This window comes from Lontra canadensis, unplaced genomic scaffold (assembly GCF_010015895.1).
Source record: "Lontra canadensis isolate GAN:19392208 unplaced genomic scaffold, GSC_riverotter_1.0 scaffold21, whole genome shotgun sequence".
NCBI classification, from domain to species: domain Eukaryota; kingdom Metazoa; phylum Chordata; class Mammalia; order Carnivora; family Mustelidae; genus Lontra; species Lontra canadensis.
Genome location: NW_022631015.1, coordinates 24,604,315 through 24,630,014, shown reverse-complemented (window position 1 = coordinate 24,630,014; position 25,700 = coordinate 24,604,315). Strand labels below are relative to the sequence as shown.

Here is a 25,700-nt window from a genome sequence, read left to right as displayed (position 1 = left end):
TTATTCCTAAAATTGGCCGTTTCTTCAGAAAGCCCAGATTCCTCGTATTGGAGAGCAGTGTTAGAAATCAAGATTTGAGTATGAAGTTTGCTCACGGTCCTTGGGATATGAATGCATCTAGACCCTCTGAGTTGTGACAGCAAATATATGTGTGTTTTTGCCTGGTTTTGGTGTGAGGGTAATACTGGCCTCATAGAATAAGTTAGGAAGTTTTTCTGCTTCTTGTAATATCCTAGAGGAGGCTGTGGAAGATGGGTGTGAGTTTGTAAGTATTTTGTAGAATTTACCAGTGTAGCCAGTGCTGCCTGCTGCTTCATGCTTTGGGAAAGTATTAGTTATTGATTCAATTTCTTTAATTGAAATAGTTATTCAGATCATCTGTTTCTCCATATCTGAGTTTTATTAGTTTGTTCTTTTAAGGAATTGGTCCATTTCATCTAGTTTATCAAATTCATGGTCCAGCTTGTTCATAGTACCCCTTTATTATCCATTTAAGGTCCCTGAGGTCAGTGCTCATGACCCTTCTCTCATTTCTGTTATTGGTAACTTGTGTCCTCTCTCCCTCTTTCTGTCTAGTCTGGCTAGACGTTCATCAATTTTATTGATTCAGCCTTTGATTTCATTAATCTTTCTTGATTGTTTTCCTGCTTTCAATGTCCTTGATTTGTACTCTAATTTTTCATTTTTTCTTCTTGTTTTTAGCCTACAAATATTTACACTTTTAACTTGGATCCACATTTTATTTTATTTAAAGATGTATTTATTTATCTATTTTAGAGAGAGAGCACCAATGGGAGGGGGCAGAGGGAGAAAGAGAGAATCTCAAGCAGACTCCATGCTGAGTGTGCAACCTGACACAGGACTTGATCTTACGACCCAGAGATCATGACCTGACCTGAAACCAAGAGTTGGTTGTTTTACCAACTGTACCACCAGGCACCCCTGGATTCACATTTTAAATTTTTGGCTCTGTCTCTTAGTTTGGTCTGCTGTCAATGACTGTTCAGGTTCAGTTGAATTGTCTTACTGAGAATGTTTCCATATTACTTCCTCTTTTAAATTCTTAGAGTGTAGTTCGGGAAGATCGATGCTACGTGATTTCATGGCCCATCTTTATTGTATATAGAAAATGCCGGGGGCCCCTGGGTGGCTCAGTGGGTTAAAGCCTCTACCTTCGGCTCAGGTCCTGGGATCGAGCCCCTCATCGGGCTTTCTGCTCCGTGGAGAGCCTGCTTCCTCCTCTCTCTCTGCCTATTTGTGATCTCTCTTTGTCAAATAAATGAATAAAATGTAAAAAAAAAAAGAAAGAAAGAAAGAAAGAAAATGCCATAGTGGGGTGGCTGGGTGGTGCAGTCAGTTAAGTACCTGACTCTTGGTTTCCACTTAGGTCATGATCTTAGGGTCATGAGATCAAGCCCCATGTAGGCTCCATGCTCAGTGGGAAGTCTGCTTGAGTCGACTCTCCCTCTGCCTCTCTCCCTGTTCTCTCTCTAAAATAAATAAATAAACCTTAAAAAAAAAAAAGAAAACCTCATTGCCACAAATGTCCGTTATCTCGTTCAATGTTTTGAATCTTAATTCAGACTTGTCTGCAGCTATATTTGAACTCTTTTATTATTATTATTATTATTATTATTATTATTGTTATTGTTATTATTGTCCATGTTTGATGTACCTTTGAAACCATTTAATGTCAATCTTTCTGTGTCACTTTCTTGAAAAACTAAAGAGGATTTGCGGAAAGTTACTAGTTTAACATTTAATCTCTGCTCTTAATCTCAAAACACCCACTCTACCTGCCAGAGCTAACTGTTAGGAACAAGCAGACGGTTGGCTTGAGTGAGACTATAGGCTCTCTTAGATACCCATACTTGAGGGCTTATCCCTGGAAGTCAGCAAAATGAGAAAAACAGTCCAGTGACATTTAAAGCTGATCCTGAAAAGATGTCAACTCTACTCTGTAATACCCAGGTATAAATACCCAGGTATAATACCCAGGAGCCCACATCTGTATGTTGGGAGTGTGTCCACACAGCAGCTGGAGTGATATTTACAGATGCATTATTATCACGTTATACCTGTGCATGTAGCAACTTGATGGGTTTCTGTTATTACTGAAATATAAACTCTTTAACATGTCTTTTGAGTCCTGTGTGATGTGATTCCTACCTACTCCCCCAAAGTCACCTCTCTCCCCACTGCACCCACACTACCCGTGTCCAAGTTCTTTGACCTTTTTCCCACCTTCTCTTCTTGGAACCTATTTTTCTCTCTGTTGAATAATGCCACCTCATCTTTTAAAGGAACAATTTAATTCCCTTAAGGGGGAATTAACATCTCACTTAGCCCACACCTACCCCTTCTTACAACATCTTATACTTTGTAGTCATAGCTTTTATATTGAGCAGTTGTAAGATATATGAAGAGAACTCACAGAGCCAGAACAGGATGGTGTTTGGGAATGTGGGCTCTGGACCTAGGTTGCCTGCAGTCAAACACAACTTTGCCACCTAGTTGTGGGATCATAGCCAGTGTACTTAACCTTCCACAGTTAATGCCACAGTTCTTTCATCTGTAAAAATATCAGTAAAAGGAACTAAATCATATATTTTTGGTGAGGATTAAATAATTCAATATATGAAGTGCTTAGAACAGTTCCTGGCATGCCGTACATTCATACGTTAGCTATTAGTACTGTTGTCATTATGGCAAATTGTACCTGTGGATTTGTACCTGAATTTGTGCTTACTATTTCCTCTTATATTGGTCTAGTAGTTCTCAGAGAGCAGAGAATATGATAATTACTTTGCACTGTGTCTTTAGCAGTATCTAATAAATAACATTTGCTAAATTACTTAATTAACACTAAAGCCATGAAATGACTTTGGCTTTCCAACATCAGCTAGTATCCGGCAAGATAACATTTATGAGACTATGCAAGGCGAAAAGTTGTGGATGGTAATAAGGATAAAATTACTGGGGCTTTTTCTACTTAACACCAAATAATATGCTCAACCTCATAAGAAGTTATTAATTTATAGCATTCGCTTTCAGCTGTTAAACCAGAAGGACTAATGTGGTTAGTACTTATCAGGAGTATGGTGGGGATACAGTTCTGTCAGTTAGACCTGAGCACAGTCCTGCGGCTACTTCAGAAACTAAAGGAATTGGGATTAAATACAATTGGACTTCAAAATAGGAAATGTAGAGTTGAAAAATTCCCACTTACTAAGACTGATTACTTCCTACAACCAGAACATACATGACATTTAGAGAGCACTGTTAAAAAAAAAAAAAGACACAGAAGAAACCCGCAAATCGATAGGAAGCTGCTTTACATCCTCATATCACCAACTAATCTCAGAACACCAAACTGTTGAACTGTGTAGGGAGTACGAAAGCCGTAATTTTCTGTCTCTGCATTTAACTGGGCGCAGACATACTTTCCAGTCCCCATTATATTTTATTTTATTTTTTGTTGTTTAATTTTTGTTTCATAATCATAGACCTAACCCTGCAATCCAGCTAGACTTGCAGGGGAATAAGGAAAACATGGAACCCATGGAACTGCAGTGAGAGCACAAAGGTTATAGGATGGTTTGAGCAGATGGGTGAAGTCGTGCTCTCCTGAGTTACAGAAGGAATACTCTAGTGGTTAAGATAAAACACAAGTCAAATTTTTTAGGTTTGTCCACAGTCAGCAATGGTGATCTTCCTGCTCATCTTGCCCTTCCTGGACCTAAAGGACTCCATGGTGTCCACAGTATTCCTGCCCCCTCCCATCTTGCCCAAGACCACACACTTGCCATCGCACTCAGTCTTGGCCATGCAGACAGAAACCTGGGAACCCTTCGTGTTGAGTCCAGTGTTTGCCATGGATGAGATGCTAGGACCCATATGCTTCAGGATGAGATTCTCATCATTAAACTTCTCCCCACAGATGGAGTTACTTCTAGGGCCATTGTGATGGGTAAAGTCACCACCCAGGCAATAAATTACAAAATAATCCTGTGAAAGCAGGAAACTTTATAACCAAATCCTTTCTCCCCAGGGCTCAGAGCACAAATAAAATCTTAAGATTTTATTTAGGGGCGCCTGGGTGGCTCAATGGGTTAAAGCCTCGGCCTTCAGCTCAGGTCATGATCCCAGGGTCCTGGGATCGAACCCCACATTGGGCTCTCTGCTCACCGGGGAACCTGCTTCCCTCTCTCTCTCTGCCTGCCTCTCTGCCTACTTGTGATCTCTGTTTGTCAAATAAATAAAATCTTAAAAAAAAAAGATTTTATTTATTTGAGAGAGAAAGAGTACAAGCAGATGGGAGGGCAGAGGGAGAGGGAGCAGCAGACTGCTTGCTGACTGCAAAGCCCCACACGGGACTTGATCCCAAGACTCTGAGATCATGAGATGAGCTGAAGTCAGATGCTTCACTGACTGAGCCACCCAGGAGCCCCAGAGCACATTTTCTGCTGTCTTTGGACAGTTGTCTGCAAACAGCTGGAGGGAGACACAGCCCAAGGGTGTGCCCTCCACAGTGATGACAAAGAACATAGTGGGGTTGACCATGGCTGGACACTGCTGGTGGCTCCTGAGCAGCGGCATCTGCAAGGCTCCAATCCCTGTTTTAAATAAACACTGAGACCAAGCCATAATAACACAGCTGCTTGCTCCACGAACAGCTCACTTATCAAGGTTTCCTTCAAGACTTTTGCCTTGCTCTGTCCACCGACCCAAAGCTACTATTTTTAAGCTCTGCTCAAACTCAACCAAATCTGTTTTGCAAAGTTCACCTCATAATCCCTTATGCCAGGTCTGAAAACCTTATAAATATCCTTCCTTAACTATTCCTTTTTGAGACACCAATAGCTCTGCTGAGAGAGTATTTTCCATTTCTGGGGTGGGTGTGATAAACTCAGCTTTGCTTGATCAACAGCTGTGTATGGCAGTCTTTGGGGATTTGACAGTCAGTAGATACAGTGTAAGTTTTTGGTGGACATACACATTTATTCTTATTGAATATATGCCTAGGAATGAATTTTGAGGTCAGAGAATAGGCAGATGTTACATTGTCAAGTAATGGCCTCCTCCCTAAATCCATGTCTTATAGTTCCCCATACATCAGCTCTGTGAGCAACTTTGGCCAATGGGACATTGCAAACATGACATAAGCAGAAATTTGAAAAGGGAGTGTCTGCTTGGAACATTGACATCATGTGAAGAAGCCTGGATTAGTTTGTTGAAGACATGTGATCAACAGCCATCCCTGAACATATGAGTGAAGTCATTTTAGACTATCCGGTCCCAGGCAAGCCATAATACTGTAGTGCCATTCCCCAGTCTTGTCTTCCCTGAACAAGACCAGTGAAAGAACCATCTGGCTGAACTCAGCCCAAGTTGTTGATCCAGAGAATCATTAACAAATTAAAGAATTACTGCTTTAGCCACTAAGCTTTGAGATGGTTAGTCAATGTGGCAATACATAATTGATATGGTGTCTATTAATCTGAATAGAAACTGCCAAACAGCTTTCCAAAGCAACACTCCCACCAGCAGCGTAGGAGAGTTTGAGTTGCTCCACATCCTCACCAACACTTGGTGTTGTCTTCCTCGGGTTTTTAGCCATTATTCATATTAAGAATGTATTGCACTGTTTTGGATGAGTACTGAGTTGAGAATGGTTTCATATGTTTGTCAGCCAATTGGATGTCTTTTTGTGAAGTTCTTGTTCAAGTTGATTGCCCATTTAAAAAATTTTGTTATTTTTCCTTTTAGGATTGATACTGGAGTTCTTTGTAGGTTCAGGATAGGAGTCTTTCTGTCAAGTATATGGAGAGTAAATACTTTCTCCAATAATCAGTAGCCTGCTCTTTGATGTTCTCAACAGTGTCTTTTGATAATCAGAAGTTTTGATGAATTCTAACTTATTTTCTCTTCATATATTGTTAGTATTTTTTGTGCCCTGTTGATGTCCTTGTTTATCAAGGCCATGAAGACACTTTTCTGTATACTCTTTTCCAAGCTTGTGGTAGGTTGTCATGATGTTCGCCAATTTCTTCCCTACACACACATCATGCCATTCCCCTAATAATAGAAAGAATATATTCTTCCTTTCCCCCTTGATTCTGGATGAGTGTCCTCATGACTCACCTGACTAATAGAATACTATGAAAGTAGACATTCTGGAACTTTGAGTATTGGTCACAAAAAGTTTTAAACCTTCCACCATGGTTTTTTAGAACACTCACACCAGAGGAAGCCAGCAAGCATGTTAGAAGTCTAACCACCCTGAGATTACTTGGTGGAGAAGTAGGGCTCCCCGTAAGCACCCAGGTATTTCAACCATCACAGACAAAGCACCAGGCATCTAAGTGGAAGAGCATATTGATAATTTATACCCACAAGATGCTATATGAAGAAGAAATGAGGCCCCAGACATATGGCCCCATCTGAGCTGTGACGGCCATTTTCCACCTTTTAAGCCATCCTTGCTGAGGATCCAGATATCACAGAGCAGAAATGAGTGTTCCTGGAAGTCATCTCTCTGAACCAAAACTGACAAGTGGCTGTGTCCTAGGGCTACTCTAGAGTGGTGTTGTATTTAGGGTGGGTTATTACTGGGTTATTAGTGGTATCACCCTTTATTTGCTACTGTATTCTCGTGGAACCTGAAAGGAAAATTAAGGTAGGGCCTATTGCGTCTCTCCCACCAGACTTACAAAGTCTGGTATTACTATCCTTTTTCACAGAACTGATATTACACTAATAAAGATAATGTAGTATGAGCTTTCAGAAAAGGAGACTTTCTTCAAAAATATACAGTTCTCAGGGTGCCTGGGTGGTTCAGTTGGTTAAGCATCAAACTCTTGATTTCTGCTCAGGTTGTGATCTCAGAGTTGTGAGATGGAGCCCCACCTCAGGCTCCCTGCTCAGCAGGGAGTCTGCTTCTCTCCTCCTCACTCTCCTGCCCCCCCCCTCTGCTCATGCTATCTCTCTAAAATAAATAAATAAATCTTTTTAAAAATGTGCAGTTCCTCAAAAAAGGGTAATATTTATTATTCCTCAAATAATTCAGGAAGTTTTTAGGGCTCAAATATTTCTAATGATTAATTTAGTCTGACTGTCCTCTTTCCCTGAAACTACTATTATGATATGATCATGTTGGAATGTTTACTACCAGTCAATATTATGAGAGGCATTTATCATAGTTCAGCTTACAGAATTTTTACATTGAGAATTAAAACAAGACAATCAGGGTGCCTGGATGGCTCAGTTGGTTAAGCGTCTGCCTTCAGCTCAGGTCATGAATCCAGCACTGGGCTCCCTACTCTGTGGGGGGTCTGCTTCTCCCTCTCTCTCTGCCCTCCTCCCACTTGTTCTCTCAATCTCTCTCTCAAATAAATAAAAAAGATCTTAAAAAAAATAGGAAAATCAAATTAGCTAACGTCCTTACTCTTAAATAACATTAGCAGCGTTTATAGACTTAAGTATAGACTCAAAGTGGAAATAATTTGGCAATGCTGTTGAATCTTTCCAAAACCATTTTAGGGCAATTTAACCATTTGTTCAGAGTTTTGATGACTTAATGGAGGAAGAGTCAAAATCTGGGAGTTACCCCCTTCAGTGGAAATACACGCTGAATATTTCCTCCATCTAAGGACGCGTTCTGACCCTGAGGCCAAACAGCTGCACACTCTGGGGCTGGTGGGCCCACAGTCAGCCTTCTGCCCTAGGCTGGCCCACTGTTCCCTGCCCACCACATAGGAGCTGCCCTCCCTGGCTGCTCTTCTCAACCACATATGCTTTCAAACGTCCGTATAACCATCTTGCTTTTTGTAGTTACAGCAAACACTTGCATTAATGCAAACACAGTATTAATGACTGTTTAAACAACCCCATTAGATTTGTGGAATAATTCATATTTTACAACAAAATAACCTAGGTTTCAAAGAGATTAAGTCGCATAAGCAAGGATATACATTTAAAATACGACAGAGCTAGGATTCAATTCTTCCAGTAACTAAATGGTCTCTGCTCTTCCCACTGCTCTTTAGTGAAGGGAAATAAAAGTTAAAGACTAGAAAGGAAAGAAAAGGGATATTTTCTGAGATCCAGGGCTAAATCTGGATGCTAACAATTACTATATACACCATGAGAAATTAATGACAAGTGTCAATTCAGAAGGAGGAATGTTTTCTTCATTTCTGGGGCATCTTCATGGAAACTATATCCAGCCTCTGGGAAGGATATTACTGTATACAAGTGAGGAATCCCATTGAGGTGTTTATTCTATGTTAAATAACTGGAAGTAAAATAAAAAGTTAAAAAAATAAAAAATAAATAAACTGAGGTGTTTAAGGACTAGACAGTTTAATCATAATGTTTGAATAATTTTTCTAAACAAGGAATAATGAAATGGGGATTTTGAAGGGATTATATGGAAGAAAATCAGTTTAATGAGGAGAGAAATACCTTTCTCAGGTCAATCTGAAGAGGTTTAAAATTCTGAACTGTTGTTACTGTACAAACAGCCTCTAGATCATGACAGAATTCATAGTAATTCCCCTTGAGTTTATGATTCATATGTAGGAAAGGAAAAGTTTTCATCTCCTAAAATTTGGGGATAACTTTTGATACGCACAGAAATTCCTCAGTGGCTTTTTTCCCTCTCTTATAGGGTTTACATTGAATTAAGAAAAAAATTATAAAACATTTAACAGCAAATGTAAACTCGGACTGTGCTGTGATAGATCCACTTGTAATCTTGAAGAACAGACAGAATTAATGCATCAATTAACACGAAGGACTGATCACTGGATGTAATTAATCAGTTAAAATTAATAATATCTCAAGTTATTACTGATTGCATACTATCTACAAGGCATTTTAATAACAACTTAATACCCAAAATGGTGCTAAAAGGATTAAATAAATAACAGCTTTATGATCAAGGAATTTATAGACTAATAGGAGACATATAAATATAATAATGTTAACTAGAAAAACTGTCATTTCAGTGTATAAAATGCAACCTGTTTCAGGTGTTTCCTCTGTTTTAAAATGAGAACATTTTTAAATCAAAGAGACTCAGATAATTTTACAAATATTATGTGATTTTAAGCTAACCACTAGAGTATGAGAAAGATTTGGACTGGGGATTTGCATGGGCACTGGGGGAACAGGTAGTGTCATGGTATTAACAGTTAAAGAAACATGAGTGAATTTCTGAGGGGTAGAATTCTCCTATAGGGACTACCGCCTATCCGGCATGCTAGGATGACTGTACAAGTAGGTAAAACAGGGCTGGGGCTGATGATTAGGTGACCTGTACATGCATTATACACTCGGTAGCAAAAACAATGTTACTCAGTGGACAACAGCAAAGGTTCAGACTTGTACACGCCACTTCTGAATGCCACTTATCTTCTGTGTGATCTGTGCTAATTTACATAGAATCTATAAACCATAGTTCTGTTATTTTAAAAAATTGGATGAAAATACCTATATCCATTCTTTGAGAGGCTTGAGACTGTATACTTACTTTTATAACGTAAATAAAGTATGCTTAACTTTGTAGAGGAAAATCTTCCAGTAGAAAATTACACATTACCGGATTCTGATTGTGTAAATTATATATTATTATTAATTGTAAATTATAGATAAACTGAGAGCAATGCAAAATAACTCTTGTCAGTGACGAGTGAATTCAGTTCTGTCAGGTAGAAAAGGGATTGGCTTCTCTCCCCACAGCAGAAGAAGCAATTTCTTGTCTCCTTTTGCACATTTCATTTCAACATTCTTTCATGTGTTATGAATTTGTGGTATTTGACTTCTTTTTATTTTTTCATTTTTATAAGATTTTATTTATTTTCAAAGATTTTATTCATTTATTTGACAGAGAGAGAGACAGTGAGAGAGGGAACACAAGCAGGGGGAGTGAGAGAGGGCGAAGCAGGCTTCCTGCTGAGCAGGGAGCCCGATGCAATGCGGGGACTTCATCCCAGGACTCTGGGACCAGGACCTGAGCAGAAGGCAGAGGCTTAATGACTGAGCCACCCAGGAGCCCCAAGATTCTATTTTTTTAAGTAATCTCCACACTTGGTGTGGGACTCAAACTCACAACCCTGAGATCAAGAATTTCAGTCTCTACCCACTGAGCCAGACAGGAGCCCCTTGACATTTTTTTTTTAAAACTGGTTATTAAGTAAGTGTGCCTGATTCCCTCATTAATTGAGTTGAATAAAATCTTTAACACGTTTATTTTATATCTCTGTGAAAATCACCTTACTGTTCTTCTAAGACTTAATTCTTTTTACTAAATATTATTTTGCTGAGATAGATCTATATTACGTGTGGCTATGGTTGGTTCCTGTTGGCTCTGGATACACTTCAGGGTATTTATCCCTATTTTTAAAGACCCAAGGCTTTGACATATGGGCTAATTTTATTATAAACACAAAGTAAACGGCGGTATTTGAAAAAAAAAATCACCTAAGATTGCCTTTGTTGCTCTGGTCATTGCTGCCTCCCCAAAACCTTTCTCAGCGCCCCTTTTACCTCTTTATTCCTTAAGGTGTATATGAGTGGATTGAGCATGGGCGTTACCAGGTTGTAGAAGAGGGTGAGGAACTTGCCTTGGTCCTGGGAGGAGCTGTTTCCGGGCTGCATGTACATGTAGAAAATGAATACCTGATCTGTATTTTCCCAGAACCAATGAATGTTGGGAAGTTTAAGGAACGGATAAGCCATCAAATCTGGCAACCCACCCTACACGAGGCGAGCGTCTGCCTAGCCATTTAAGTCCTTCATCCTTTGTTCAAACATGTAACACAAACTACTTCAGTGTTGGAAAATTCCAATTCACAATCATCATCCTTTTGCTAAGTAGGAATTTTCTTCCTCATTCATAAGACAAAGTATTTCAACTTTATTGAATATACATCGTATCTAATCTCTCTTCCTATGACAGCCATTTAAGTATTTTAAGCTAAAAAAAAAACCCCTAAATTTTCTTTAGGCCAAGATGTTTAGTTTCCTACAATGACTCTTCCTATAACAAGGTTATCAGGTCTGTTATCACCTTATAACCATCTTCCACATACCCTTAATGTCAATAATGACCTTTTGGAACTGTGACAACCAGGGCTGAGTTCAGTATCCAAGATATGGTTTGAAAAACACAGAGTACAGGGAAACTACTGCCTATCGTGACCTGGATATTATATTCTTTTTTTTTTTTTTCAAAGATTTATTTATTTGAGAGAAAGCACATGCAGGGGGAAAGGCAGAGTGAGAAGCACATTCCCTACTGAGTTCAGAGCCCAATGAAGGGCTTGAAATCCAGGACCCTGAGATCACGACCTGAGCTGAAGTCAGACACTCAACCAACTAAGCCACCCAGGCACCCCTGAATATTCTTATCAAGGTGCTATAAGTCTCAGTTACTTCATAGTGTCGATGTTACCTTTGTACTTAGGTTTTAACTGGATCTACTAAATATTTACTTATCCTATGAAGTACTGTCAAATCTGATCTCTTTCACTGACTTCTCTGAAAGAAAAAGTCTTCTGTAGCATAGAATACCAGGACATTCGGGGAAGATATTTTGTCGAGTAATAAAATGGCAACTTTGGATATATTGGTCTTCTGGTAGTTTTGTAGAAACATTGAAACAAACAATTAGCTTGCAGGAGAAATGTGCATAGCAATAGGGATGAATGGAGAGGGAAGGAAGGAGACTGTGGTGCCTAGAGTAATTTTTAAAAAAGTAAACTGAAAAAGATTGACTCTAATATGGCTAAGAATAAAGAGAGCTGGATTCATAAAAGACAGACTCATAATTGGAATAGAGGATACTAGGATAATAGTGACCTAACAAAGGAAGTGAGACAAATACGAAAATAGCAGAACGGCAGAAGGAAGGAAATATACGTCATTCAGATCCTTTGTCATGTTGATTCTTTGATAATAGAAGCAAGAAAAAAAAGACTAAAATTATTAAGTATACATGATAAAATATCTACTCTGCTGTGTGATCTAGAGAATCCTGGGCTGCTTCAATTAATAGCATATTCAACTAGTAAGCTGGGAAAAAATAAAGAGAGTAGAACACAGATTGTTGTCACAAATATTTTAATTTTCAAATAAAATACTTATCTTTGGTGAAAACTTCTCAGCTTCAAAGTTATTATAGTAAATTTATTTCCCACAGTCAAATACATTATACCAAAGTAAAAGAAAGAAAGTTTTCTTAATTTTCTCTAATCATTGAGGCTTACCTTGTTTTAATTTCCCAAGTAATTTAGGGAGAACACTTAGTAATGCTTTTTCTGCAGGTTGGGATTTGTTACCCTGATTTTATGGAAGACTGTGCAGTTAATATAAGTAGAAATAGATGTGAGACAAATGCACCAGAAATGATATAGATGTAGTTACAAAGATCTCAACTTGTCCAGAAAGGGGATGACATCAAGCCTTGAAATGGCTTCATGCATTAGATTTTAGTTTCTTCCAGAAGCACTGTGAAAGCTGTGTGATTTTTCCAATGATTTGACTAAAGTGATAGGGTCATGATATATCCTTACCTCAGAGGAAAAGTAAAATGGAGTAATTGTCATAGGGTAGTTAAATTTTAGAGAAAAGAGGTCACTGTAATAAAAAATTAGCATTAGCATTCTTCCCCTGTCTGCCCCCCATTTGGCCCAAATACCCAGCCTTCCACAGGCTTTTAGGAGCCTTCAACCAAAACTCAAAGGCAAAGACTTCCTGCTGGCCCCAGAAGGAAACCAACACAGATGTGGATGCTCTTATAGACCCAGATAGAAAAAATGGAGGACTAATTTCTTAGCATCAACGATGGTCCCTGGAGGTTGACATAACACGTTTCCTTGATGAGACCACAGGGGCTGCATACTCCTTTGGGTAATCAACAGGTCTGTAGAAGAGACTAGAAGAATATATTCTTAGGTGAAATCTTGGAATAACACCAGATGATTAGGAATCAAAACCCTTAGATTCTTTTCTTGGTTTCTATTTAGAGTCATATCCTCAAATTTTGATCTTTCATTTTTGTGGTTAACTATTTCTGGTGTTTGGTGAGACAAAAAGTTCAAGTTTGGGGCACCTGTGTGGCTCAGTTGGTTGGGCAACTGCCTTGGGCTCAGGTCATGATCTTGGAAGTCCCAGGATGGAGTCCTGAGTCAGTCTCCCTGACAGCTTCTCCCTCTGACTCTCCCCGCTCTCATATTCTCTCTTTCATTCTCTTTCCAAATAAATAAATCTTTTTTTTTAAAAGTTCAAGTTTGGGGCACCTGAGTGGCTCAGTGGGTTAAAGCCTCTGCCTTTGGCTCAGGTCATGATCCCAGGGTCCTGGGATCAAGCCCCATGTCGGGCGCTCTGCTCTGCAGGGAAGCCTGCTTCCTCCTCTCTGCCTGCCTCTCTGCCTACTTGTGATCTCTGTCTGTCAAATAAATAAATAAAATCTTAAAAAAAAAGTTCAAGTTTGGCAATATCTTCCAAATATGAATAGCTTTTGAGCACCTCTTTATCCTTGAAAGGAGATTTAGTCTGTTTTCTGAGGAAAAAAAAAATTTAAAGGCTAATTTCTTTCCCTCTTAATATAACTTTCAAAAGGATAACACAAAAGAGTATGTCAAGTTTAACTTTGTCACTTGATTTATAACTTTAGTTTTTACTTAGATTGGTTAAAGTTCCTGGAATATAGTAAACATAAAATAAATACTTGGAATTTGATTGATTGATGTTCTTTAAGTTATATGCAAACAAAAAAACAGAAACCACACTGATTACTCTTTGGAGATGGTAAAATTGCCCCCAAGAAACTCCAAAATGATAACATCATGTCTTGCAACCACGGCAGTCAAGGACTAGAGACATTCTCCTCAGAGCGGAGCGATGATAGCCTAAGAGTAACCATAAATCGTATTCACTGATGTGACACATTCCAGCTTACATGTTTTCCCCAAACTGATGTTATTTGAAACTCATGACCAACCTTTGAGCACCTTCCAAACCCACTTCCAAAGCAAAACATATATATAAATTATCTGGGCTTAAGATGGCATTTTATAGTTAAAAAAATAATAATGAAGTTTTAAAAAATGTAGGAACAGAGCATTACAGCCAGTATACCAACTGCAATGGTTAATCAGTCCTCAGATAAAACCAGCTAATAGTTGTTGAAAACAGCAAAATAACTACATTACGTAATTGGAACAAAACAAGTATTTTTAGTACCAAAGGACTTTTCTGGCAGATAAGCTTTTCAGATAAGGGTTACACTTGCCTGGATAAGACAATGGGAAAAGGATGAGATAAAATGTAGTGAAATTGTAATTCATATGACCCCAAAATACATAAAACCTTTTCAACCTCATTTATATTTAAATAAATAAAAATTAAATGGATTTTTAAAAATATTTTATTTATTTATTTGACAGAGAGAGAGAAAGCACAAGTAGGCAGAGCAGCAGGCAGAGGGAGAGGAAGAAGTGGGCTCTCCAAGGAGCAGGTAGCCCAATGCGGGGCTCGATCCCAGGATTCTGGGGTCGTGACTTGGCAGCCACTTAACCGACTGAGCCACCCAGGCGCCCCTAAATAAATACAAATTAAAACAATGAGATATTTTCAGATTGCTAATATCCTATCAGTGAAGATATGAGAGAATGGCACTCATACGCTTTATGTAGGAAGGTAAATCAGGCTTAAATTTTTGGAGGATAGTATTACCAAATTTAAGTTTGGCAGATGTACAAGTCTTTGACCCGCTAATTCCAATTCCTGGAATTTATTATTAGGATTGCTTCCATAGATGTGTAAAGAGATAAATATATATCTCTATATCTATCTATAATACATATGTATATATCAGTTACATTGTGACTAAAAAAGGAAGCAGACTAAATGTCCATTGACTGAATAATAATTAAGTAAACCTTGCATAGTTGTAAAATAAATAACAAAACAAATTACACAAAAAAATGTAGTATGTGTATGTTGATATTGCTGTTGATATAGAATTGATATGAAATTGATATGGAAACAAAAACAGAATATATAAAGTATACTTCAAGTTATTATATATTAAATATTTAAAATATATTTATTAAGTATATTGACCATATAAAATTATATTAAATATAAATTGTTTTAAAACATGTTAAAATTAGTAAAATTACTAAAATATAATTATGTTAAATATAGGAAAAACACTAAAGTTAAAAATTTGTTTTCAAGATTTCAGATATAGTACATTCTCACCGCTATGATTACATACATATGCAAAGATAATTGGTGTTTGGAGGAGATGGATTTTTAATCTTCATTTTTTTTAATTTAAAAAAAGTTAACATATAACTATATAGAAATGTAACATGTAACCATGATTATGTTACTTTAAACATTTAAAAGAGTTAAATAAAATTTTGGAAGTGAATAAAAATAATTCAGCTTGAGTGTAACATTTAGGTTTGATTTCAGAACAATCTTCACCTCACAAAGAATACATAGTTTTGCATCTCACTCCTAAAGCGTGAACATTATTTGGATTGACTACATGCATATTTTACAGAGACTGGGATTCCATCTTTGTGACACAGAACCACGCTGACTGAGGGCACTCCAGCTGCTCAGTCTTCTGACCCACAGTCATGTAACCATATAATTACACTCAGCACTCCATCATATCCTTACACCACGCAGGAATTTGATAGGAGAAAAATTATTTTGCCTCTTTCACAAATTGACATTTAGGTAGGGAACACAAATATTTTTTAAAATCAAAGCAGGAAAAATGATTTGTAGCACTGAGACCAAATCGCAATTTGGCTGATAAAAGGTAGCACAGTTTCTACTAGATATTACTCTGATCCCTCTAAATCAAACTTCATTTCAATTCTGTGGGCTCAGACTGAAACTGTAAATGGAACATTACCCCAAGTATTTTTGTTCCAACTGCTCTTTTTGTAAAATTAGCTCAATTTTCTTATTTGTTCAAGGTAACAGTATGAATAGTATGGAAGAAACCAAATATAATAAGACATTGTTTTCTACCTTTAACTATTTTACTTTTTTTTTTTTAAGATTTTATTTATTTATTTGACAGAGCGCAAGCAAGGGGAACAGCAGGCAGAGGGAGAAGCAGGCTCCCCGCTGAGCAGGGAGCCCGATGTGGGACTTGATGGGGGGGTCCCCTGGGATCATGACCTGAGCTGAAGGCAGATGCTTAAGGACTGAGCCACCCAGGCTCCCTTTACAGTTCTTTATATGAGCATAAAGCTAATGAATCTAAATAACTAAGAAGAAAATGCAGGGTTTTGGGTCTTTTGTTTTTTTCTATTTGCCATTCTTCTAAGTGCAAAGAAAATATATGCCTATTATCTCATTGAACAAGTGACTTATTTGCCCTGAGAGTTATGTTCTCAAGGAGATGAGAAAGAAAGATGGAATCACAGACTGGAAAATCTGAAGAATGAGAAATGTTTGGATCTGTTGAAAACAGTTTTTCTTAGGCCGGTTCTGCTTTCTGGTGAAACTGAAATACGGCTACATTTACTCAAGTGATTCCCTCTGGATTACTGTGGAGAATCTTAAGGGATTCTGGATGGTGAGGGCCATGAGCAATATTTAAAACTAGAGCAGGTAGGAGAGCAATTTTCAACTTCTGCAGTTTTTATAAAAGTTGGAAGGAAGAACAGGACCCTGGAGAGCTCATTACAAAGTCTTAGATTAGGACTGCTGAGAACGATGATCTCATCTTCTCCACGTCCACAGGGATCAGCTCTCGGAGGGTAGAACTGATTGCCACCTTCTCCCCGTGCTGCATGCAGCTATTAAAAAGTTTCCAATGAGTTTCATTATAACTCACAGAATGGAGAAATCTCTAGGGTTATCTGCCTTAAAGGAGAAACAATTAAGAACTGATCGCAGTGGAGAATTAACTTGAGTCGGCCCCTGCTGTTGGGCTACCTTAGCTCTATACTTGCTGCTCAGAGCTACTCGGTAGCCCTAGGGATTTGCTGAACAGTATTATGTACACTTGAACTTTCAAACAGAACACCAAATCTCAACTCTCCCCATATAACTGAAATAATCATCCCCTCACTTGTAGATGGCATTTTGTTGAACAGGGATTTACTAGGAATATTTAGGAAAGCTGTTCTCTATTGGTGACTTTTTGTTGTTGTTCCATACTTACTCTTGAGCAATAATTCCCATAAAAACTCATAATGCAGGATTACTCTGGGAATACAACAAATTTATTTAGCAAACAGTTGCAATCATTGTGAAAGACACATAGTATACAAATAAACTTTATGCATCTCCCCTTAAGGATAACACAATCCAGAGGAAGGTAAGAATGAGGAAGTTATAACATTGTATCAAAATTACTATTCTATTCAAGACAGAAAAAAAAAGATAAACATTGGTTTATTGATTCTATTGTGTTGTTAATTGCTCATTATTTTTCCACTCTACCATGTTTCTCTTTCCTTTAGATATTGTACTCCCTGCTGCATTGCCAATGCCTAGCAAAGTGTTAGCAGTAACTCAAGAAATGATAAGTAAATATATCAGTTAATCTATAAGGTGATATTAAATATAACATATTGAAGACTTGCTGTCTTTTACAAGACCAGTGCTCTAACCCCTGAGCTATGGAGCCTACTTGCTGTCTTTTACAAGGAACATTTTGCAACAACAAAAAAAAGCACAGCTAATTTTCAATAGAACAGATTCAAAATGATGACATCTGTATCATCTTTCATCTTCATGCATCTCCATTTAACATAAGTAAATATTTCTCAGTTTATTGACAGCTATGTACATGTAGTTAAATAAAAATAATAAGTGGAAACAGGTGATATATAGTAAAATTACAGATTTACATATGTAATGTCCCAGAAACTCATACCTATAGAAAAACTTGGACATGGGCCCAAGCAATAGATACAATAATATTTTGTAATGAATCAAAATGGATGAATCTCACATGACATTAAATGAAAGTGAAGAAGGTCTGCCATTGGTGAAGCCATCATGCTGGGACTTACAAGCCATGTTAACAGTTTAAATGTAACAATAATGGCAATGGAGGCTTTGGGGCAGGAGTGAGTCAGTGCCACAGTTTCAACTAAAGTATGCTATTAATAGATAAAGAAGATGTGTTATATATAGAATAGAATATTGTTTAGCCATAAAAAGAATGAAATCCTGCCATTCTCAATGATGTGGATGGAGTTAGAGTGTATCATGTAAAACAAAATAAGTCAGAGAAAGACAAGTACTACATGATTTCACTCATATGTGGAATTTATGAAACAAAACAAAAGAGCAAAGGAAAAAAGAGGCAAATCAAGAAATATACTCTTAACTCTAGAGAACAGGGTAATCAGAAAGGGGTGGTGGTGGGGGTTGGGTCAAACAGGTGATGGGCATTAAGAAGGAGGACACTTGTGATGAGCACAGGGTGTTGTATGTAAGTGTCCAATCATTATATTGAACACCTGAAATTAATATTATACTGTATGTTAACTAAATGGAATTTAAATAAAAACTTTAAAATTGGGTCACCTGGTAACAAAATAAATAAATAATTAAAATTTTTAAATTTTAAAAATAAAATAAATATAAAAGGGGCACCTGGGTGGTTTATTAGTTGTGCACCCAACTCTTGATTTCAGCTCAGGTCTTCTTCTCAGGGTCCTGGGTACAGGCCCCACATTGGAGCTCCATGCTAGGCATGAAGCCTACTTTAAAAAAATAAAGAACTTAAAAGAAAACCACTTAAATATAAATAAAATAAATAAAATCTTTAAAAAAGTATGCCATGAATAAACATGTTTTAGTATGAGCATTCCCACAGGTGTGGGTATGAATTTGAAGAGGACAAGGTTAGAGGCCAAGGGAGAAATTAAGAAATTGTTGTAGTTACATAGGTGAGTGACAGAAGTTGGCAGTAAAAACAAATTCAAGAAATATGGAGATACTGAAGAGGAAAACTGACAAGATTATTTACTGCATGCAAACAATGAGAAAAAGGACTGACTCGTGGCTGCTGCTTGAAATTCTGGTTTGACCAATGGAATCCTGTCTACAAGCATCTCTCTCACAAGCAACACCTCGGATTTTTCCAGCTGACTTCGTCTTGAGCTCTGATTCTAATTATCCTTAACTGCTCCAATCCATTGGTCTACCTTTTTTTCCTTCCTATCCGCTTTCTTCCTTAGCCAAAATATCCATAACAAAACTTTGGTTATGTTCAACCCTCTATCAAACACCTACCTCTCCTAATGCAGCTCAATATGACTGGGGAAAACTATTTTGTTTCAAACCCACAACCACATACCTCAAGTAAGCCCCAGTGCCACTGGGCAATTGTGCCCTACATCTTCAGTCCTGTACTTCCCCGCTGGCACATCTCCTAGTTCCTCAAGCCACCAGGACCTCCTCGTTCACTCTCACTGTCAGTTTATGAACTTTGCACCTAGTTCTTCTGAGAAAATCAAGGCAATCGAAGAAAACTTTACAGACTCCTCTTTAGTGACCTCTTCTCCTACCTGCTGACGTCACGCCCCTAAGTATCTGCCATCCTTCCTGTTACCACAAATGAACACTCATCATCAGAGCAAAGCCAGACCCCCCAGGAGTTCTTCATGTCCCATCTGCCTCATCTTCTCAGGGGTAGAACTCCAGGAATTTGCCCATCCTTCTAGATCAACAAGTTCTCACTTTTTGCTATCTCATTCCCAGGAGGAAACAAATATACTATTAATTCTAACATCTTAAAAAAAAAGTTATTAACCCAAATTTTCCCCACCAGGTACATTTCTATATAATTTAATCCTCTTCACAGAAATATTCCTCAGAGAAACTCTATTTCTCCCATTCTTTTTTAAACCTACTCTAGTCTGGCATTTGAGCCTGCCATTAATATAGAAACAGCTTTTGTCAATGCCCCAAATTGCCTCCAGTTTTCCAAATACAGCAGTGGATTTTAATCCTTATTTGACCTACTGTCCTCTCTCCTTATTACACTTTCTTCGGGGGACTATTTCTATCAATGAGCATCAGGTGCACGTCGTAGTGGGAGGAGGAAGGTGGGTGCTGTCTTGGATTATAGGTCTCTAGATCACGAGGGTCTAAGAGATACAGATGTGCACTCCATGGAGTTCCTAGACTTTGGGCCGGATGCCAGAAATGATATGGACTTTGAAGATGTCTCTTTCTTGGAAGGGTTGAGCATATTTTGCAGGAAGGGGAAAAAAAAACAACAACAGTGTTTGATAATGGTGAGAGTGAATGAGAGTCATTGTAAGCACCATTTATCAACTGTTTCTGTTTCTTATACCTTCTGTATCCATATGCTAAGATTGTATTTCCCTGATCCCTTAAATTAAGATATGACTATGTGACTTGATTTGGTCAGAGAAATGTGAGCAGAAGTAACATTTGTCCCTTCTAGGAAGAACCTCTAAAACCCCAGGAACAGTTCCCCTCTGCTGGGCTGTTCATGAAAGCACAACTGAGAGTGAAACCTCTACTCTGTTTGTCCCAGAGTTACTTTGATGAACAGCTCCCATAAGGGCTTCACTGGATACCAGTATTAAAGAGAAGTAAGCGTTTGTTGTATTAGGTTACTGTGATTTTGGTTTGTTTATCATCTTAGCACAGCATAGATCACCTTGGCTGGAACCCATTCCTGGCTCCCGCTCCAGTTGTCCATACCTGTCTTGTTCTTCAAAGAGATGTTCATTCATGCTTTTGTCTCTTAGCACTTATTCTGCCTCTGCCTTCTGACTAGTGTTCTTCCCTCGGATGTGCTCTCAGCTAGCACACACACAACTCCTTCAAGACCTCTGCTCAAATCCTACCTTCTACCTGAGGCTTACCTTGACCATGCCATTTCTTATTGAGAGTCCCCATCAGCATTCCCAAATTCTCCAAATCCTTTTGTATATAATGATGACCTTCTTGTATATGTTTTAAGTTATTCGTTGTAAGGTTTATTTTATGTAGTCTTTGATAGAATGCAAGTCCTGCAAGGCAGAGATTTTTGTCTATTTTGCTTACTCATGTATCTCAAATTCTACAACAGTCCATGAGTTTCATAGCTATCCAATAAATATTTGCTAAATAAATTGAAATAATAAACATAAGTATGTGTGCAATTAAAGTCATAAATAGGATTTTAGTATAAGCTATGTAGAATCTAATATTCTGAAATTCATCAAAAATAGGAAAAGCAGGAATATTTTTAAAAAGAGAACACCAAGCTCATGGAAACAGAGAACAGATTGGTGGCGGGGGTCAGGGGTGGGCGGGTGAAATGAATGAAGGAAGCCAAAGGTATACACTTCTAGTTATAAGATGATAAGTCCTGGGGATGTCATGTACAGCATAGTGACTCTAGTTAATAAAACTGTATTGCATATTTGGAAGTTGCTAAGAGAGTAGATCTCAAAAGTTCTTATCAGAAGAAAGTTTGTAACTTTATATGATGACAGATGTTAACTAGGCTTACTGTGGTGATCACTTTGCACTAGATACAAATAATCATTGTGTTGTATGCCTGAAACTAATATAATGCTGCATGTCAATTATATCTCAATAAAAAAAGAAGAAATACCTACAAACTATATCTACAGGTGTGAAAATAAGAAAAAGAGACCTGGACTGAAGATATGTGTGTGTGTGTGTGTGTGTGTGTGTGTGTGTATAAAATCTTCCTTATCAGCTGATTTTTTCTTTATCATTCCCATCAAATCATTGCCATCATTACCACATCCACCATTTACAGAGTCCCATGTCCTTGAGCTTGCATACTTCAGTCATTCTTCTAGTCATTACATTTTTTTTAATTATTAAAGTAAAATGTTTATCAGTAGTTGGAAAATGAACATCTGGCTTCCAGGAGCTGACACCATAGGAGGACATGGAGAATACATTTAGTTCTTTTATTTATTCTAATTCATCATGAAGCATTCTAAAGTAATTTCTGCTTCCAAGACAATCTCTCTCAAAGATTGTTTGACATAACAGGAGAAGTAGAGCACAACTCTAAGTATATAGATTGCAGAATGAGTATTTTGGTTGGCTGGTGGAAGACTATGAAGGACAGACCATACATCGTGGTTGGCACCAGAGAACAGATACATGAGTAACAAGAGTCACTGAGAAGAATGCAATAATCCAATTTAAAAATGGGCAGAGGACCTGAATAGACATTTCTCCAAAGAAGACATCCAGCTGACCAACAGACACGTGAAAAGATGCTCAACATCACTCATCATCAGGAAAATGCAAATCAAAACCACAATGAGATCCCATGTTACACCTGTTAAAATGGCTAAAATCAAGAAGATGAGAAACAAGGAGTGTTGACAAGGATATGGAGAAAAAGGAACCCTCATGCACTGTTGGTAGGAATGTAAATTGGTGTAGCCACTGTGGGAAACAGTATGGAGGTTCCTCAGAAAGTTAGAAATACCATATGACCCAATAATTCTGCTACTGGTTATTGACACACGGAAAATGAAAACACTGACTCAAAAAGATGCACGCATCCTTATTTTTATTGCAGCATTATTTACAACAGCCAAGACACCGAAGCTACCTAAGTGTCAATCAGTAGATAAGCAGATAAGGAAAATGTGACGTATATACACAATGGGGTATTACATAGTCATAAAAAAAGATGAGATTGTGTCATTTGAGGGAATACGGATGGACCTAGAGGCTATTATGCTGAAATAAACCAGCCTGAGAAAGACAAATACCATATGGTGCCATTTATGGATGGACAAACAAGTAAAACTGAATAAACAAATAAAAAGCAGAATCAGAACTATAAATACACAGAACAAACTGGTGGTTGCCAGAGAGAAGGGGCTAGGGGTTGGGCAAAATGGGAAAAGGGCAGAGGAAGGTATAGGCCTCCAGTTGTGGAAGGATTAAGTCACAGGAGTAAAAAGCCAAGCATAAGGAATACAGTCAGTGATACCATCAGAGCATGTTATGGTAGCCACATTATGGTGAACATAGCATAATGTAAAAACTTGCCAAATCACTAAATTGTACACCTGAAACTAATGTAATGTGTGTCAACTATACTCAAAAAAGAAAGAAAACAAAACAAAAAAAACACCAAAATACATTTTTCTTGAAACTGGTTTGGATTATAAAAATCAATTTCTCAGAATTGCAAAAAAAAAAAAAAAAGAGATGAAGTTAGTTTGTATGTCTTATTCTAAATGACTCTATATTCTAAATGAATTCACATAAAGGGTTATACATATTTTTAATAATCACAGTGTAACTGATAATAGCTTACAGAATTTCCCTGTAAATCATTTTCTACCAGCATAAAATTATGTCAGGATAAAATAAAATATACCAGTATAATATAAGTCAACTAATCCTTCATTTAAAAATCAAAAACTACTTCAATTTGATCTTTTGTCTATGTTCTCATAATTTACCAAGTTTCACAGACATTGGCTTTGAATGTACATTTGCTTCTAGTTATCTGATATATCATTTATTAGGACCTTTAGAAATAAATCAATTTTCACTGAGGGAAGTATTATGTTTTCAATATACTCTATTAGTATTTTACTTCCATTTAGTCCTTTAATGATAGTTACTTCTAATAAGAAAGAGAACTGAAATTGGAACTTGGCAGATCAGGTTTATTTCTCTTGTCAGTTTTCATTATATTATGGCAAAAGTACATGGTATTGCTGCAGGTTTTAAGGAGAAACCTGACAAATGTATCTTTCAGTTATTGTATTCCCTATATGTATAATATATTAGTAGAAGAAAACAAGGGAGAAAAACAACACAATTAAATAACTGTAATGTGAATAAATCATGCAACACCAAAAAACCCAACTGATCATATAAGCATGTTCTACTTCCCTAGCACGTCGATGAACTTCTGAGGGAGACAGGATGATCCAATCTGTGTTCTCTCAGGGGGACCAACCTGCAATGAGATGGTTGTTGTGCAAGCCAAGTGTATGAACAAGAAATCACTGGAAATCATGACATGGCATGCTATTTTAAGATCCAGGCTGTGTTTTGGGGTTTAAGAGATAATAATAATATTGATAATTGGGAGAGTTATGAAAAAAATTTCAGAGAAGTTAAAAATTAGCTCGACCCAATAATACCTAGGATTTGATCTATAAAGGAAATAAAAAGGGGTGCTTTCATTTAGGAGGAAAACATGAGTATAGGAATATGACAAGAGAATGAAAATCTGGGTGCAATTCTAGATGGAAAATTAGTGATTTTTATTATCATGCTAATGTGGAAGTGGTAGTGAGAATTTAAAGCTAAGGTTGTAAACTTCAGATTCAACTTTAAAGTAGCTGTTTTTCAGGGTTTTGGTAAACCTCTCTTAATTATGTGAGGAAAAAATAATTGTGTTTGTACTACTGATATTACCAGAGCCAGGATTTCTGGCTTTTACCACATTCTCAGGCCCAAGTTCAGCAAATGCTGCAAACAATGATGTAAAGTCACACAGTTTCTGGTCAGCTGGAAGCCTCCTTCCAGGTACTGGTTCAATGAGTGTGTTGAGGCACCAGAACCTATTGTAGCTTTCTGTCGATGACATTTTATTTGAGGGAGATCATCACAATAGTGTCCATGTTGGAATGATGAAAACAGGGCAACTTGAAGAAAAGTTAGAAAGCCAAGTAAATATTAAGTGCTTACAATGTCGATCATTTGCATATCCCTTATTTCTTGACTAAGAAGACTCTTGCAACTAACCTTTTAAAGGCCTCCTTTACATCTTTATTCCTAAGTGTGTATATAAGGGGGTTCAGCATGGGTGCGATGATCCCATAGAAGAGGGACACCATCTTTCCCCGGTCCTTGGAGTTGGGGGATGGCGGTTGTAGGTACATGGAGATTGCAGTGCCGTAAAACAGTGACACTACGATCAGATGGGAGCCACATGTGCCAAACGCCTTTTGCCGGCCTTCGGCTGACTGGATCCTCAACACTGCTTGGGCAATGAAAGCATATGATACTAGGATGAGCGTCAGGGGTATCAGATGGAACAGCACACTTACAAAGAACAGTTCCGCCTCATTGGCTGTTGTGTCTACACAGGACAACTTGAGCAGGGCAGGGACTTCACAGAGAAAGTGATCTACTATGTGGGGGCCACAGAGTGGCAGCTGGAGAGTCAGGGTGGACAACCACACTGAGTTGCTGAAACCAGTAATCCAGGATGCGGCTGCCAGCTGGAGGCACAGCCTCTGGTGCATGATAACTGAGTAATGCAGAGGCCGACAAATAGCTACAAACCTATCAAAGGACATGACGGCCAAGAGAACACATTCAGTGGCCCCCAAGGCTAGAAACATGAAGAGCTGGGCCACACAGCCGCCATAACTGATCACCCTCCTGGTGCTGCATAAATTTACCAGCATCTGTGGAACCGTACATGTGGTATAGCAAAGGTCCAGGAGTGACAGATTGGTAAGAAAAAAGTACATGGGGGTATGGAGTTTGGGGTCCAGGCGTGACACTAGAATAATGGTCAGATTCCCAAAGATAGTCACCATGTAAGAAATGAGGAAGACCACAAAGAGCGGGAGCTCCAGCCATGGTCGATCTGAGAAACCAAGAAGGATGAACTCCTGTGGGACGCTCTCATTCACCTGCCTCAT

At 38.0% G+C, this 25,700-nt stretch overlaps 1 protein-coding gene and 1 pseudogene across 2 annotated transcripts; both read right to left on the bottom strand.

Annotated features, from left to right (window-relative positions):
- Positions 1-3,681: 3,681 nt before the first annotated feature.
- On the bottom strand, positions 3,682-4,563 carry LOC116870073 (annotated as a pseudogene).
- Positions 4,564-10,509: 5,946 nt separating this feature from the next.
- LOC116870101 (olfactory receptor 2B6) lies at positions 10,510-25,700 on the bottom strand. 2 transcript variants are annotated; one of them, XM_032861797.1, is made up of 2 exons: positions 24,939-25,700; positions 10,510-10,683 (listed from the first exon to the last, which is right to left on the bottom strand). In XM_032861797.1, the coding sequence occupies exons 1-2, from the start codon at positions 25,698-25,700 to the stop codon at positions 10,510-10,512; spliced, it is 936 nt and encodes a 311-aa protein (XP_032717688.1). The 2 variants fall into 2 exon arrangements, with proteins under 2 accessions (XP_032717688.1, XP_032717687.1); XM_032861796.1 differs by lacking the exon at positions 10,510-10,683 and having other exon boundaries at positions 24,759-25,700.